Genomic DNA, 12,690 nt, shown 5'->3' with positions numbered 1-12,690 from the left:
TCTTCCAACTCTATGATGCTATGATTCTTCCATTCTTGATTTTCTATTGGGAAAGGATGAGAAGGACTTCTAGCCCATGCCACCAGGTCCCAGGCCACTGCTCCGCTCAGGCTGGGCTTGTGGGCCACCAAAGCAAGCGAGTGAGTAGCCAACTGCAGTCAAGGCTGGAAGGACCCGGCTCTGGGAAGCCTGAGCTGCGGCAAAGGAGAACATGTAGGTTTGCTGGCTTATCCGCCAATATTTGATGGATGGAAACTGGGAAAGATGTGGCGAAGCAGCATTGGAACCTCGCCATGATGGCAAAAGGCATTAAAGAAGAATACAGTACAAAGCGAAGAGAAGCTGCAGCACTTTGCTTTGCCAACACTTCCCTTTCCTCTTCCTGTTGCTGAGTCCACTGAGCGCCAACGCCTCAGAGTCCCAGTCCTGGGAAAAGAGAGGGATAATAATAACAATAATAATAACAATAATGATAATGAATTCAGTTTTCGGCCAATGAAGTAATCTGAGGGCAAAGGAGGAAAGTGGGAGACTGACGCCAGAGCAGAAGGCAGAGCCTGGAAATGTGGGGGCCTGGACTATGATGCCCAGAATGCCCCAGCCAGCCTGGTCAGGGCCAGCTGCAAGGGGCATTCTGGGAAATAAAAGGCCAAGAAACATGTCTCAGGTCACGCAAAAGAAAGGGGTCTAAAATGTCTTCCTCTTCTAAAAAAAATGACCAGGAGAGAGTCACTCTTCATAACAGCAGGGGGCGACCACAGAGATTGGCCGGATGTGGAGAGAGAGAGCGGCTTCCGGTTTGGCTTTCCTCTTTGGGGAAACCGGAAGTGGCTGTATGTCTCTAAAAAGATGGAAGGTGAGGCTTTTCCAAGCTTTACAAGGGAGCAGAAGTAATTTAGAAACGTTTTATAGTAAGCCGGGTTTGCGCTTCCATGGGACAAAGAGTTTTGCCACATCGGCCATAGAAAGGTCTTGTCTAGGCTCCTGGTAACCATAGAGGCGGCACCGGGCATCGAGAAGCGGAGCCTAGAGCGCCCTCTCCGCTCTAAAGGTCCTTTCCAAACGCCGCGGAAGGCGGGAGAAGAGTCCGAGCGGCCGACTGAGAAAGAGTGAGGCTAATGCGAGTGCGCATGCGCCGGAGCCAGGTGAGACCTCGCCATTGGCCGATGAGCGCCCAATCAGGGGGTGGGGTTAAGTCGCGCGGAAGCCCCGCCCCTTTCGGTTACTATGGTGATTCAGCCTCCCTTCCTCTCCCCCGCCCGCGGGAAACTCGGGGTCATTAGTCCCCGGATATGGAGGTCATGAGCTTTGACCTTCCAGTCAATAACAACAAATAATACAATAATAAAAGTAATGCAGGATAACAGAATATCACAGTAGCAGCAGCAGGAATAATCATAATCATAAGACATTATTACTCTTTTTATTATTAGTACAAATACTCTGGAAGGCCAGGGTTCGAATCCTGGCTCAACCATTAAAGCCAGTCACTCTCTCTCAGCCTCAGAGGAAGGCAATGGCAAACTCCCTCTGAACAAATCTTGCCGAGGAAACCCCTGTGATTCCTCCACCTCAAGGCCACTAAAATAATACTAATATAATATAGTATTATAGTGCTATATAATAGTAATAATAATAATAATACATTATTAATATTTTTGTTATTACAATTAAGTGCTCTGGAAGGCCAGGGTTCGAATCCCGGCTCAGCCATAGAAACCCATTGGGTGACCCTTGGGCAAGTCCCCTCTGAACCAATCTTGCTGAGGAAACCACTGTGATAGGTTTGCCTTATGGCCAGAAATACAATATAATACTAATATAATATAGTAATATGATATAATAGTAATACGATTCTATACTAAAAGGATATAGTATTGCATTACTAAATAAATAAATAAAACATTATTATTACTATTATTATTACCAATAAGTGTTCTGGAAGACCACGCTCGGTCATGCAAACCCACTGGGTGAGCCACACTCTCTCAGCCTCAAGGGAAGGCAATGGTGGCAAACCCCTCTGAATAAACTTGCCAAGAAACCCTGTGATAGATTTGCCATAAGTCGGAAAGGACTTGGAGGCACACAGCAACAACAACAACAACAACAACAACAACGAAGAGTAAAAGTGAGTGAGAAAATTCATCACTCACACCATTGAAATAGAACTGGACGCCATTCGAAGGGAGGTGTGGGTGCTGTAACTACGTCTCCTACTCTTGCAAACCACTAAACCTGTTTCAGGATTCAAAACTGAGGTCCTGTCTCCCCCATTCTTTTTTCTTTTTCTTTGCCAGGAATTGGAGAGATGGAGTCTCAAGAGGCCAAGAAGGTCCCCGAAGGGAGAAAGAAGTTCACCGTGAAGACACAGGATGAAGAGAATGTGGCCCCAGTAAGAGAACAGGTTTAGCACCAGGTTCATAGAATCACAGAATCCTAGAGTTGGAAGAGACCCTTCAAAGGCCGTCCAGTCCAACTCCCTTCTGCCATGCAAGGAATACAGAGAATCCTAGAGTTGGAAGAGATCCCAAAGGGCCATCCAAGTCCATTCTGCCATGCAAGAATGCATAGGATCCTAGCATAGGACCCCAAGAGCCATTCTACCATACATGAAGGCAAAGAACCCCGGAGTTGGAAGGGACCCCAAGGGCCATCCAGTCCAGCCCCTTTCTTTCTGCCGTCCAGGAACATAGAATCATATAGTTGGAAGGGACCTCAAGGGCCATCTAATCCAACCCCCTTCTGCTATTCAGGAATACGTAGAATCCTAGAGTTGGAAGAGACACCCCCCACTCCAGTCCCCTTCAGCCATGCAGGAATACACCATCCAAGCCCTCTCTTTGACAGACAGCCACCCCTCACACTACCTACCAGTTTACTTCTCCAGTAGAGTGTGCACAGGTTCTTTAGTCGCTTCATGTCCTCTCTCCTACCCTTCCATTTCCAGGTGAAGCCCCTCTTCAAGCCATCTTCCACAGCAAGACCCTCGCAGGCCCCCGAAGCCTCCGTCGCATCAGGCGGAGCATCCTATGCAGACTATATTGTTGGGCAAGCAGATGCCTCTTCAGCCTCCCCAGTGAAACAAGGAGCATCTGGCACCACAGCTGCAAAACCCACCATTTCTGGAGTGCCTCCACCCCGTGACCAAAACAGGACCACCGTGGCCACGCTAAGCGCAACGGAAGAAAATGGTGCCTCGAACCCAGTGCTGAAACCTGGGGCAAAGCACAACAGCATCATTGTTAGCCCACGGCAGGTGAGGGACATCTCCTTCTCAATGCCCTTCATACAATTCAGCTGGCATTTTACCACATCTATGGTAGCTCTACCATGGATCATTACCTGACAGTCAGGTGGTGCTGACAGGTTGAGATTGGTAAATGGCAAGCTGTTATTTTGGGGTGGCCTTTAAAGCTTTTATGCAGCCAGCCCATCCTTCCATCTGCCTTTTTATGCATGGAGAAATTCACCCCCCAAAATCAGGTTTTGTTGCTCCTAGGAGGCTTAAGGGCAAGGGGTTTTGTGTTTGGACCGTTTGAGACAAGGAGCACAGGCCCACCTCCTTCTGGGGTACATATACACTGTAGGAAGAATGCAGCTTGAAATAATGCACTGTAGAACTAATGTGTTTTAAGTGCTGTAGCTCCATTCTAGAGAATCTTGCGTCATCCAGCTATGGAGAAGGGAACATCCTATCATGGGTTGAGTCCTTTCATTGCTCTGGTAGGAAGGAAATAGAGGGAGCAACTGCCGCTTTGGCCTCCTTTTCCAAAAAGTACTAGTCAGTGCCTCACAAAACTACAAATCCCAGGATTCTGTAGTGAGATGGAGCCATGGCACTTAAATTGGTGTCAAATGGCATTATTTCTACAGTGTAGAGGCACTCCTGGAAAGCCAGAAATCAAAACTGGAAGGGCTCATCTGATCCCTTCCTTTTCCTGTTTTCCTTGAAATTTTGTTTTTCCTGTAGTGACACCCACCTTTCTGTCCTTCCTCCCCCAGCGGGGAAATCCCATTCTGAAATTTATCCGCAATGTGCCTTGGGAGTTTGGTGAGGTTGTTCCGGATTACGTATTGGGCCAAAGTACCTGCGCCCTTTTCCTGAGGTGAGGAAAAAATTACGGTAACACATACGATTGTGCTTTGCTTCAGGTTTTCTAGCCCTTTCCACCTTGTATGCAGAAGTCCAGATTCAAAACAGAACTTTTCACTCATAGTTAAGATTACTTTTTAATTGTCACACACTGTTACAAGCAATACGTTAAATGTCGCGTGTAGCTATGCCCTCCGCAAAATGTCATTTTCGGAACAGAACATATCTCTCATTAGCTTCATAGAAGCTTCATTGTCACTTGTTAACAGCTTCCCCTCACAGAAGTTGAAATGTTCATGAATGTTCTGTCACATTATCACAACAGTAACTTCTGGCAGCAGCTTTGCAGTCAGGCAGGCTATGACAGCTTCAGCTACAGAGAGCAGGGGGAAAAACCCTTTCAAGAGCTTACATTTGAAACTAGAGAGATCAGTGGAGCCCAAGATCAGAAGAGAGACTGGTGTTACATGGCAGCATATCAAACTGCTGCAGAGCCAAGCATTGGGCCATTAATTTTGCTCTGACACAGCATCTAAGCTGGAAGAAGAGCAGGGTATCTGTCTTCTGATTCAAGAACTGCTGAAGTGAATTCATTTCTTGGCTAAGAAGTTGCTCAGTGCAATCTGAAGACCCCAGCGACCTCTTCTCTACCTGTTTCTCCTTTTAGGAAGGAGGAACAAACTAATACCTACTTGCTGTCTTTCCTTAGCCTCCGGTACCATAACCTGAACTCTAATTACATCCACGAACGACTCCGAAATCTGGGCAAGGCGTATGCGCTGCGGGTACTCCTGCTTCAGGTCGATGTGGTGAGATACTAGGCTGCTAGGACAGCCTCCCCTCCTATTAATTAACATCCTGCAAGCTTGCTAGATCCATCTTGCGTTTTCCCTGTTCAGCTTCTGGGAATTCTCCAACCATCAACTGTCAGGGACTGTAGCTGGACAGGATAAACCACCTTGGGTGGGATCCAACCACTGGATTCTTCTGACCTTTCCATTCTCCAGTGATTCCTTCCTTACTTCCTTGGCCCTTCTCTGCTACAGTCTCCTTCTCCAGCCTTCGTTGGCTCAGCTAGCCAAATCCTTCTTTATTTCCTTTAGAAAGACCCGCATCAGGCTCTGAAGGATCTAGCGAAGATCTGCATCCTTGCCGACTGTACCCTTATCCTGGCCTGGAGGTGAGGACCACAAACCCAAATGGACGACGAGTGGGAGAGGATTTGTTGGCTTCTGTCTGTATGCACACTTTCAAGTCTCCTGTAGACTTTTGCCAACCCCATGGATTCCGTAGGGTTTTCTTAGGCAAAAAATCCTCAGAGCTGATGCAGCCTGAGAAGGGCTGTTAATAACAAGGTGACATGGAGGTCTCTCAATTATAGCGTTGCCATAAGTCAAAGCTGGTTTGAAGGCAGTTAACAAAAACAAAACCTTGTAGCTGAGGGTCAGTGTGTGGTACTGGTCAGTGTTGAGCTAAGACTTCACTGCAGGGCTTAAACCCCTGCTTGGCCATGAAAGCCCACTTGGTGACCTTAGGCAAGTCAGCCTCTGTGAGCCATAGAGGAAGGCCATAGCAAACCACTGAAGAAATCTGGTCAAGAAAACCATAGGAAATGGTCTACATAAGTCAAAATCAACTTGAAGGCACCTAACAACATAAACTTAACAACAAAAACAACTTAATGGTTTCTTTTTCGTACCTTTAGCCCCGAGGAAGCTGGCCGTTACTTGGAAACATACAAGGCCTATGAGAATAAGCCAGCCGACATGTTGAAGGAGAAAGTGGATCAGGACTACAAATCAAGAGTAAGAGCTTTTCTCCCCTTTGGCATCATTGTGTAAAGGGCAGGTTGCCAGGATCTACAGTAGCTTAATGTCCCTCTGTTTAGTTCTGTTTGTATGGATCCCCACCTTTCTTGTAGTTTTTATTTGCTGGTTACATTCAGATCTTCTCAGTATTGCCAAGTTGTCAGTGTCTAGTATCTGTTCCTCTTCCTACACACTCACAGCCTCAACAGCTGGAGGGGGAATGAGGTAGTACTATGTAACTGGTTGATCTATAGCACTGGTTCCCGAACTCTGGCCTTCCAGTGATTTGGACTTCAGCTCCCAGAATCCCAGAGCACTGGCCAAGATGGAGAGAGGCCTGGCCTGAAGACAAAGAGCCCTCCTCCGATCACCATCTTGAGGGGGAGAGAGGCAGGCCAGCAAAAACAGGCCTCGCCTGGAAGACAACATTCTTTTTAAATTAATATCAATTATTTCTTTTTAAAATATTTTGATGAAAATTTTTTACTTGTACACCGCTATGATCAAAGCGGAATAGCGGTCTATAAAATAAATAAATAAAGTCCAAAACACCTGGAGGGCCAGTTTGGGAATTACTAACCTATAGACTCAAGGGAGTATACAGCCTTGCATGGCATGTGGTTGGACTTCATGGCCCTTGAGGTCTTTTCCAGCTATGACTCTTGTGGTGCAAAGATTGAGAAAGTGTGCCCTATAAGATGCATGTGGGATCCCCAGCCCTCTCAAAATGTAGAAATATTCCTGGACCAATTTTCATGTGATTTTTCACCACAAATCAGCCAGAAGCATTTCCACTCACTCTCACACACCTCCCTGAGGCCTTAACACCCCTTGTCTCTTAAAAAAAAAATTAACAGCGCAAGTCGGTTAAAAGAAAACTCAAAGTCTGGCAGCTGGGAATGGTGCGTCACTTCCAGTGCACCCGAATGGAGTGGAAATTGCCCCCCTCCCTTAACCTTGCAGTTGTCTCCCTGTGGTTTAAAACAAGGAAGGCAGCTCAAAGGCTTGTGATGTTCTTGGCCTAGAGCCCCCAGCCATCCTTGCCAGCACAGCCAGTGTGAGGGACTGCAGTCCAAAGACATCCAGGGGGCTGCAGGTACCTTCCTGCTGCCTTAAAAGATTACACCCCCCCCCAAATCCCCCCCCCCCCCCCCAAATCTCTAACCCTTTGGCCACACCTGAAATGCTGCTTGGTGCTTCTTCTCTGAGCTTTCCTGAACAATGATTACCCAGAGCTGCTGCCAGAATCTGGTGTCCTGACATTCACAAAACCCTTTGCTAGAGGTCAGATGCACTGCAGATGCTTTCGTTCTCTCATTCCAGATGACAGACTGCCTAACCAGCGTGAAATCAGTGAACAAGACAGACACGCTGAGCCTGCTCTCTACCTTTGGAGTGAGTCACTTCCCTTTGTGATGGAGCATGGAGGGGTCAGGTGGGGGAACCAAATGCCTTCAAAGAGACACACAAGTCCTTTATCCCAGCAGTGTGGGACTAGTTGAGAGGACTGGCTGGCAGCCCTGTTATTTCTTTGCTTCTTCCACTTAGCTCTGGTGATGTAGTTCTGAGGGATAAGACTCAGCACAGATAAAGTCCTTGGTTTAGATATCCTTTTATTAGCCTCCATTTCACTCACTCTTTAACCAGTCTCCTTTTCTACTGATGAATCTCTTCTGAGCACACACACACACACAGCCTGTTCTCTTTTTGGACCCTGTTTAATTCTAAAGTCTCATTTTTGCTTTGCAGTCTCTGGCCAACATTGTCCAAGCCTCTAAGGAGGACCTGTCTCTCTGTCCAGGGATTGGGCCCCAAAAGGTAAGTAGAGAAAGATGCTCAGAACCACAAAAGATGTGATCAAGTAGCTTTAGGAGAAAATGTGACATTATTATTTTTGCATTCAGAGACAAAGTAGGAAAACACATCAGCTGTCAAGAGAGGCTGGATCTGCAATTTCAGCAACATTTCTCAACCACTGACCAAGACATGTTATTCTACAGCAGGGGTGGGCAAGTATGGAGTGAGCAGGGACCACTTCTCTGCAGCAGGCCACACTGTTACAGCGTTGGCATGCTGGAAGGGACATCACATGACTTCCAGGCATCATTTTGGCTGAGTTTCTGCCTCACTCTTTCCAGCTTTTGGGAGGAGAGGAGAAGTAACGGCCACATTTGCAGCTAGTTTTTGGATCACCTGAAAATCAGTGCCAAATGGGTCTGGGGGCATCAGGGGGCTGGGTGTGGTCCCAGGGGAGAGACTTTGCCCACCACTAGTCCACTGGATGCTTGGGATATTCAGAGTGGTTGTTTAGGCATCTGCCAATATGAGGGGAGTCTTTCTCTGGTCAAATCTGCACTGCAGAAATAATGCAGTTTGACACTGCTTTAACTGCCATGGCTCCATCCTGGGATTTGTAGTTTGTTGTGGCACCAGGACACTTAAGAGAAACTACAATAAACCCACAAATCGCAGAGTTCCATACCATTCAGCCATGGCAATTATTCCAGTGTCAAACTGCATTGTTTCTGCAGTGCAGATTAGAGCTCTGTTCCCTCCTCCACACCGAACCCATGGCCTTATAATGTTACACAGGCAGGGTTACATCCACACCATACTTTCCTGGAAATTAGTGACCGGAACAATATCCTTTAGCTAGACCATCATGGGGGACCATGAACATGGTGAGTCTTAGAAGAAGGGACAAAAGCAAAGCAGGTGAGCAGAAGCATCCGCTTTGGAGAGGGGGTAACACAGAAGAGTTCCCCTCCCATTTACAAAAACCTGTGGGATAGTCCTTCTGGAAACCCCAAAGATGTCTTCCCCTGCCCACTCCCTGCAAAACAAAAAACAAAAACCCATATCTGCTCACCCTTCTCACTTGTCCCTCTTCCTTGCAGGCCAAGAGGCTATTTGAGGTCCTACATGAGCCATTCTTCAAAGTTCCTAAGTGTACAGAGGCCTCTTGCGAGGAGAAAAGCAAAGACTAACCATCTGCGCAGACGTGCATTTGATCAGCAGTGCTCCTCCCACCCAGAGAATCCAAAGAACCTTGTGGAAGTCCAGAAGAATTTGGAAAAAGAAATGAAGCCTTACTTTACTGGTGGCTATTACAATACTCTCTCCCCCCCCCCATTCACCCCAAAAATAAAACACCAAGGAACAGCCAGAACAGAGAGGTAGTCACTTATTATTCTGTTCTCTTCATATGGGGAGAGAACCTTAAACAACAAAATACATGGGTTCCTTGTTCCATCTTTGCAATTCCAGATTCCTCATTTAATTCAGAGGTTGCAGAAGGAACCCAACTAAGGATACGGAAAAGGAACAACTCTGCTGTATGTCCAGCAAAACACATTTGGGGGCCAACACATCTCCATCTCACCATGCACAACCAAACCCAACACTGGTTAGCTACTCAGAGAGAAATTTTGCAGGTTTTTGAGGGGAGGGCAGCTTTTCTGGATGAGACAGGAGCAGGATGTCTCTCCCCCAAACCACCATGCCCTGGGCAGAGACAAAAGACAAATACTTGGGAGTCCTTTGGCTCCTCATCAAACAAAATCCAGTCCTGTCTATGCTGCTTCCTTCTTGTGTTCCTTTTTCTTCTTTTTCTTGTGCTTCTGGCTTGGTGTCTCCATGCTGGGTTCCAGCAGCTCCCCTTGCGCCAAGCCTTCCCCAAAGGAGGATGCCAGCACATCGCAGCCCTTCAGTTCCTTTTTCACAGAAATGGGCTCCAGCAACATGGTGCCCCCTGCCTGCTCTGAGGGTGCCTCCTCCTCCATTTTCTCCTTCTTCTTCTTCTTCTTCCTGGACTTATAGCCCAAGAGGCCCAGCTCTTCTGCCACTAAGCCAGAGGTGCCCACCGTGGGGCTTCCCATCCCATTCTCCCCACTCATGGCCTCTTCCTTAATGGGGAAAAGGTCTATTGACAGCGGAGCCTCCTCGATGGTGGCCTCCTCTTCACGCTTCTTCTTGTTCTTCTTGTGCTTGTGCCGAACCAGCTCCTCCACCCCTGTGCTGCTGATTTCTCTCTCAGGAGTATCAAACTCCGACTGCAACCCAGGCTCAGGTTCGGAGGTCTGAGTGAGAGAGCCAAGCCCTCCCAGTAGCTCTTCGCTCTCCAAAACCTCCTCCTTCAGCTTCTTTTTCTTCTTCTTCTTCTTTTCGCTGGGCCCCTGTTCTAAGAAGAGACTTTCCTGAGAAGAAAAGAGCAAGCTGCTGCTTGGCTGAGATTCCTGCTCACACAAAGCCTCTCCGTTCTCTTCCATCCTGTTTTTCAGCTGGTGATAGCTTTCTTCTCCTTCCCAGTGGTCCACAGCTGTCATGGATTCTTCCGGAGGCGTCTCTGGGACTCTGTCCACCAGATCCGTTTCTTCTTCAGGGTCTCCCATGTATCCCACCATCTTCAGCTTGCGTTTCTTCTTCTTCTTCCTTTTCTTCTGCGGGGGCTCCTCTGCAGCTTCTCCCAGAGCGGGTCTCTTCAGCTGGCCCCCAAAAGGCACGAAGCGCTGCTTGAGGCCCTCTGGGATCTGCGGGGTTTGTCTGTCCGCCACCGGGAAGAGGGCTGGGTTGGCACTGGCATCCCCAAATCTCTCCCAGATGCTCAGGGACCCACTGAAAGGTGGCGCGCAAGTGAGCTGATCCTGGTGGCCTGATGGGACTAGAAGGCGGGCACAGGTATCTGAGGCCTCTGGAGTCGCCTGGACGCTGTAGACTTTCTGTGTCCCATCTGTCTGTGGCACTTTGAGGGTCTGAGAGCCTGAAAGGGGCATGATGTGTCCCTCGAAGCTGGGAAAAAGAAAACAGCAGGGTTATCAACAGTGAGCATTAACTATGAAGTAGAAGAAATAGCCTCCTTCAACAAAGCACTTTATGGGACGTTATGGGAAGGCTGCTTATACAATAATAATAAATTGTATTTATATCCCACCTCTCCCACAGGATCAAGGCACCTACAGAGATGCCCACCCCTTTATTTAAGGGTAGCAAGAGGTGGCTGGAAGATTTTGGCCCTGATTCCTCCAGAACAAGGCCTCACAACAGTGTCTGTACATTCTTACAGGTGCGCACACTTGCACAGAGCGCCATACCTTTCTGGACTGAAGTCAGCAGGGGCTCTGATCAGAAGGAGACACTTGGAAGGGTCCTGGAGCGTCCGGAGGGAGAAGGGGGGCCCAGGAGCAAAGCGGCTGGCACAGAAGTCCGGGGGGCACTGGAAGCGGGGCGGCCCTGTGGGGAAGGAGAAAGGCAGGGGGAAGGAGGTCAGAGAAGCAACCATGATTCTCTATGGGCAAGTATGGTTTCCCTGTTAACAAATACTGTCATTTGGTTTATTTTGTCCCCTCTCCTGGGATGTATTTGCCCAAAGAGAAACCATACATGGAGAGTAATTGCCCATAGGGAAACATTGGGGAACATTTGCACATATGGAAGCACTGCAGAACACTTACCCATAGGGAAACATTAGGGAATACTTGCCCATAGAACATTGGGAAACACAGATAGGAACACCTGCACATAGAGAATCATTGGGGAATACTTGTCCATAGGGAAACATTGAGGAATACTTGCCCATAGGGAATCATAGGAGGATCCTTGCCTATAGGGAAACATTGGGGAATCCTTCCCCATAGGAAAGCATTGGCAGCATTCCCCAATGGTCCTCTATGGGCTAGTATGGTTTCCCTATGGGCAGGTCCTGTCCTTTGTTTTAGTCTGTACCGCCAAAAAAGAGGGGGATCCCCCCAAAACCCTGCTTCTCCCAGATTCCAACCCACTGAAAAGCAAACTTCACTTGGCTACCTAGGAGCAAGAGAGCTGCTGTGGTTGGGGGGGGGGAATTCTGGGTGTTGCAATCCTGTCCTGTGAAGGGGCTTGTTGGAAAGGACCCCTGGGCCCCATAACGTACCTCTTGGGCGCCCCATAGCTGCTGCCATAGGCCTAGGCTTCCTCCTTTCTTTCCCACGTGGAGCAGTCTTCTCCTCCTTCTGGGGCTGCTGCTGCTCTGCTTCTGGGTGAGACCATTCTGCGACAACGGGGGGAACCTCCCAGGGAGCGCTCCGCTCTAGTGCGCATGCCCGGCGGGGGATGACGCAAACGCCTCCTCCTCCCCCCGTAGAAGGACTTGGTACCGTCCAGGCTCTTAAAGGGGAGGCGCCGTGGCTTCTTTATTTTTGTCGGCCGAACTGAGGGGAAGAATTATTCTGTCCTTCCAGATCCCTGGGGGATTCTGGGAGCTGTAGTCCACAAAGGTTCCAAACTCTGGCCCCTGGCCCTGCATTCATTGGAGCCTTGCAATCCCGCACCTCGCCGCTGGGTGTCACTGTTGCAACAGGATTCATTGCTCGAAGGCTGTTCTGGGCAGACCAAGGGCAAGGTGCGCCAATGCCTTAGTTAGAGCTGCTTGGCTCCAACCTGGCGCCCGCCCTCCAGGGGTGATCAACCACAGTTCCCATCATCCCCAACCTGCAGGATCAGCCCTGGCGAAGGTGGATGGTGGGAACATCTCCCGCAAACAGCAGCACACATTAATCTCCATTTCGTCACCCCATTTCTTCCGGAATCCTGGTTCTTTGTCTTGCTTTACTTCGACTATTTGATTAAACAGGGGCCCTCCAAAATGATGCAAGCTTTCAAAGGCAAAGGCGTTAAAACTAGGTGTTTAGTGTTTTAGGGATGGATGGGGGACTTTTTCTTCCGGGATTGAAATACTGTACTTCCAAAGCCTGTCTGGTTTTGGAAGCTAAGCAGGATCAGCCCTGGATAGTACTTGGATGGGAGTCCACC

The 12,690-nt window shown here is 48.5% G+C and overlaps 2 protein-coding genes across 3 annotated transcripts; one reads left to right on the top strand and one right to left on the bottom strand.

The window, feature by feature from the left end:
* The first annotated feature begins 792 nt into the window (after window positions 1-792).
* On the top strand, window positions 793-9,036 carry ERCC1 (ERCC excision repair 1, endonuclease non-catalytic subunit). 2 transcript variants are annotated; one of them, XM_042440754.1, is made up of 10 exons: window positions 793-1,145; window positions 2,301-2,395; window positions 2,951-3,259; window positions 4,006-4,109; window positions 4,806-4,905; window positions 5,200-5,276; window positions 5,802-5,901; window positions 7,228-7,299; window positions 7,654-7,722; window positions 8,802-9,036. In XM_042440754.1, the coding sequence occupies exons 2-10, from the start codon at window positions 2,312-2,314 to the stop codon at window positions 8,889-8,891; spliced, it is 1,005 nt and encodes a 334-aa protein (XP_042296688.1). In that variant the 5' UTR covers window positions 793-1,145; window positions 2,301-2,311; the 3' UTR covers window positions 8,892-9,036. The 2 variants fall into 2 exon arrangements, with proteins under 2 accessions (XP_042296688.1, XP_042296687.1); XM_042440753.1 differs by having other exon boundaries at window positions 820-856.
* Window positions 9,037-9,071: 35 nt separating this feature from the next.
* Window positions 9,072-11,932, bottom strand: POLR1G (RNA polymerase I subunit G). The gene is made up of 3 exons (XM_042440752.1): window positions 11,813-11,932; window positions 10,995-11,133; window positions 9,072-10,692 (listed from the first exon to the last, which is right to left on the bottom strand). Exons 1-3 carry the CDS (start codon window positions 11,838-11,840, stop codon window positions 9,477-9,479), a joined length of 1,383 nt encoding a protein of 460 aa, XP_042296686.1. The 5' UTR covers window positions 11,841-11,932; the 3' UTR covers window positions 9,072-9,476.
* Between the last annotated feature and the right edge of the window lie 758 nt (window positions 11,933-12,690).

Source organism: Sceloporus undulatus, chromosome 9 (genome assembly GCF_019175285.1).
Source record: "Sceloporus undulatus isolate JIND9_A2432 ecotype Alabama chromosome 9, SceUnd_v1.1, whole genome shotgun sequence".
NCBI classification, from domain to species: Eukaryota; Metazoa; Chordata; class Lepidosauria; order Squamata; family Phrynosomatidae; genus Sceloporus; species Sceloporus undulatus.
Note: the sequence above shows the minus strand (reverse complement) of the source record. Positions and strands in the feature narration are given on the sequence as shown.

What these genes read in the sequence shown, in the direction of transcription:
- POLR1G (XM_042440752.1), bottom strand. Translation starts at nt 11,840, where the DNA reads ATGGCAGCAGCTATGGGGCGCCCAAGAG. An exon ending in AGCTATGGGGCGCCCAAGAG is followed by an intron (nt 11,134 to 11,812) that starts GTACGTTATGGG and finishes CCTTCCCCACAG; the next exon opens with GGCCGCCCCGCTTCCAGTGC. An exon ending in GCTGACTTCAGTCCAGAAAG is followed by an intron (nt 10,693 to 10,994) that starts GTATGGCGCTCT and finishes TCTTTTTCCCAG; the next exon opens with CTTCGAGGGACACATCATGC.
- ERCC1 (XM_042440753.1), top strand. An exon ending in ATCAGGACTACAAATCAAGA is followed by an intron (nt 5,902 to 7,227) that starts GTAAGAGCTTTT and finishes CTCTCATTCCAG; the next exon opens with ATGACAGACTGCCTAACCAG. An exon ending in CAGGGATTGGGCCCCAAAAG is followed by an intron (nt 7,723 to 8,801) that starts GTAAGTAGAGAA and finishes TCTTCCTTGCAG; the next exon opens with GCCAAGAGGCTATTTGAGGT.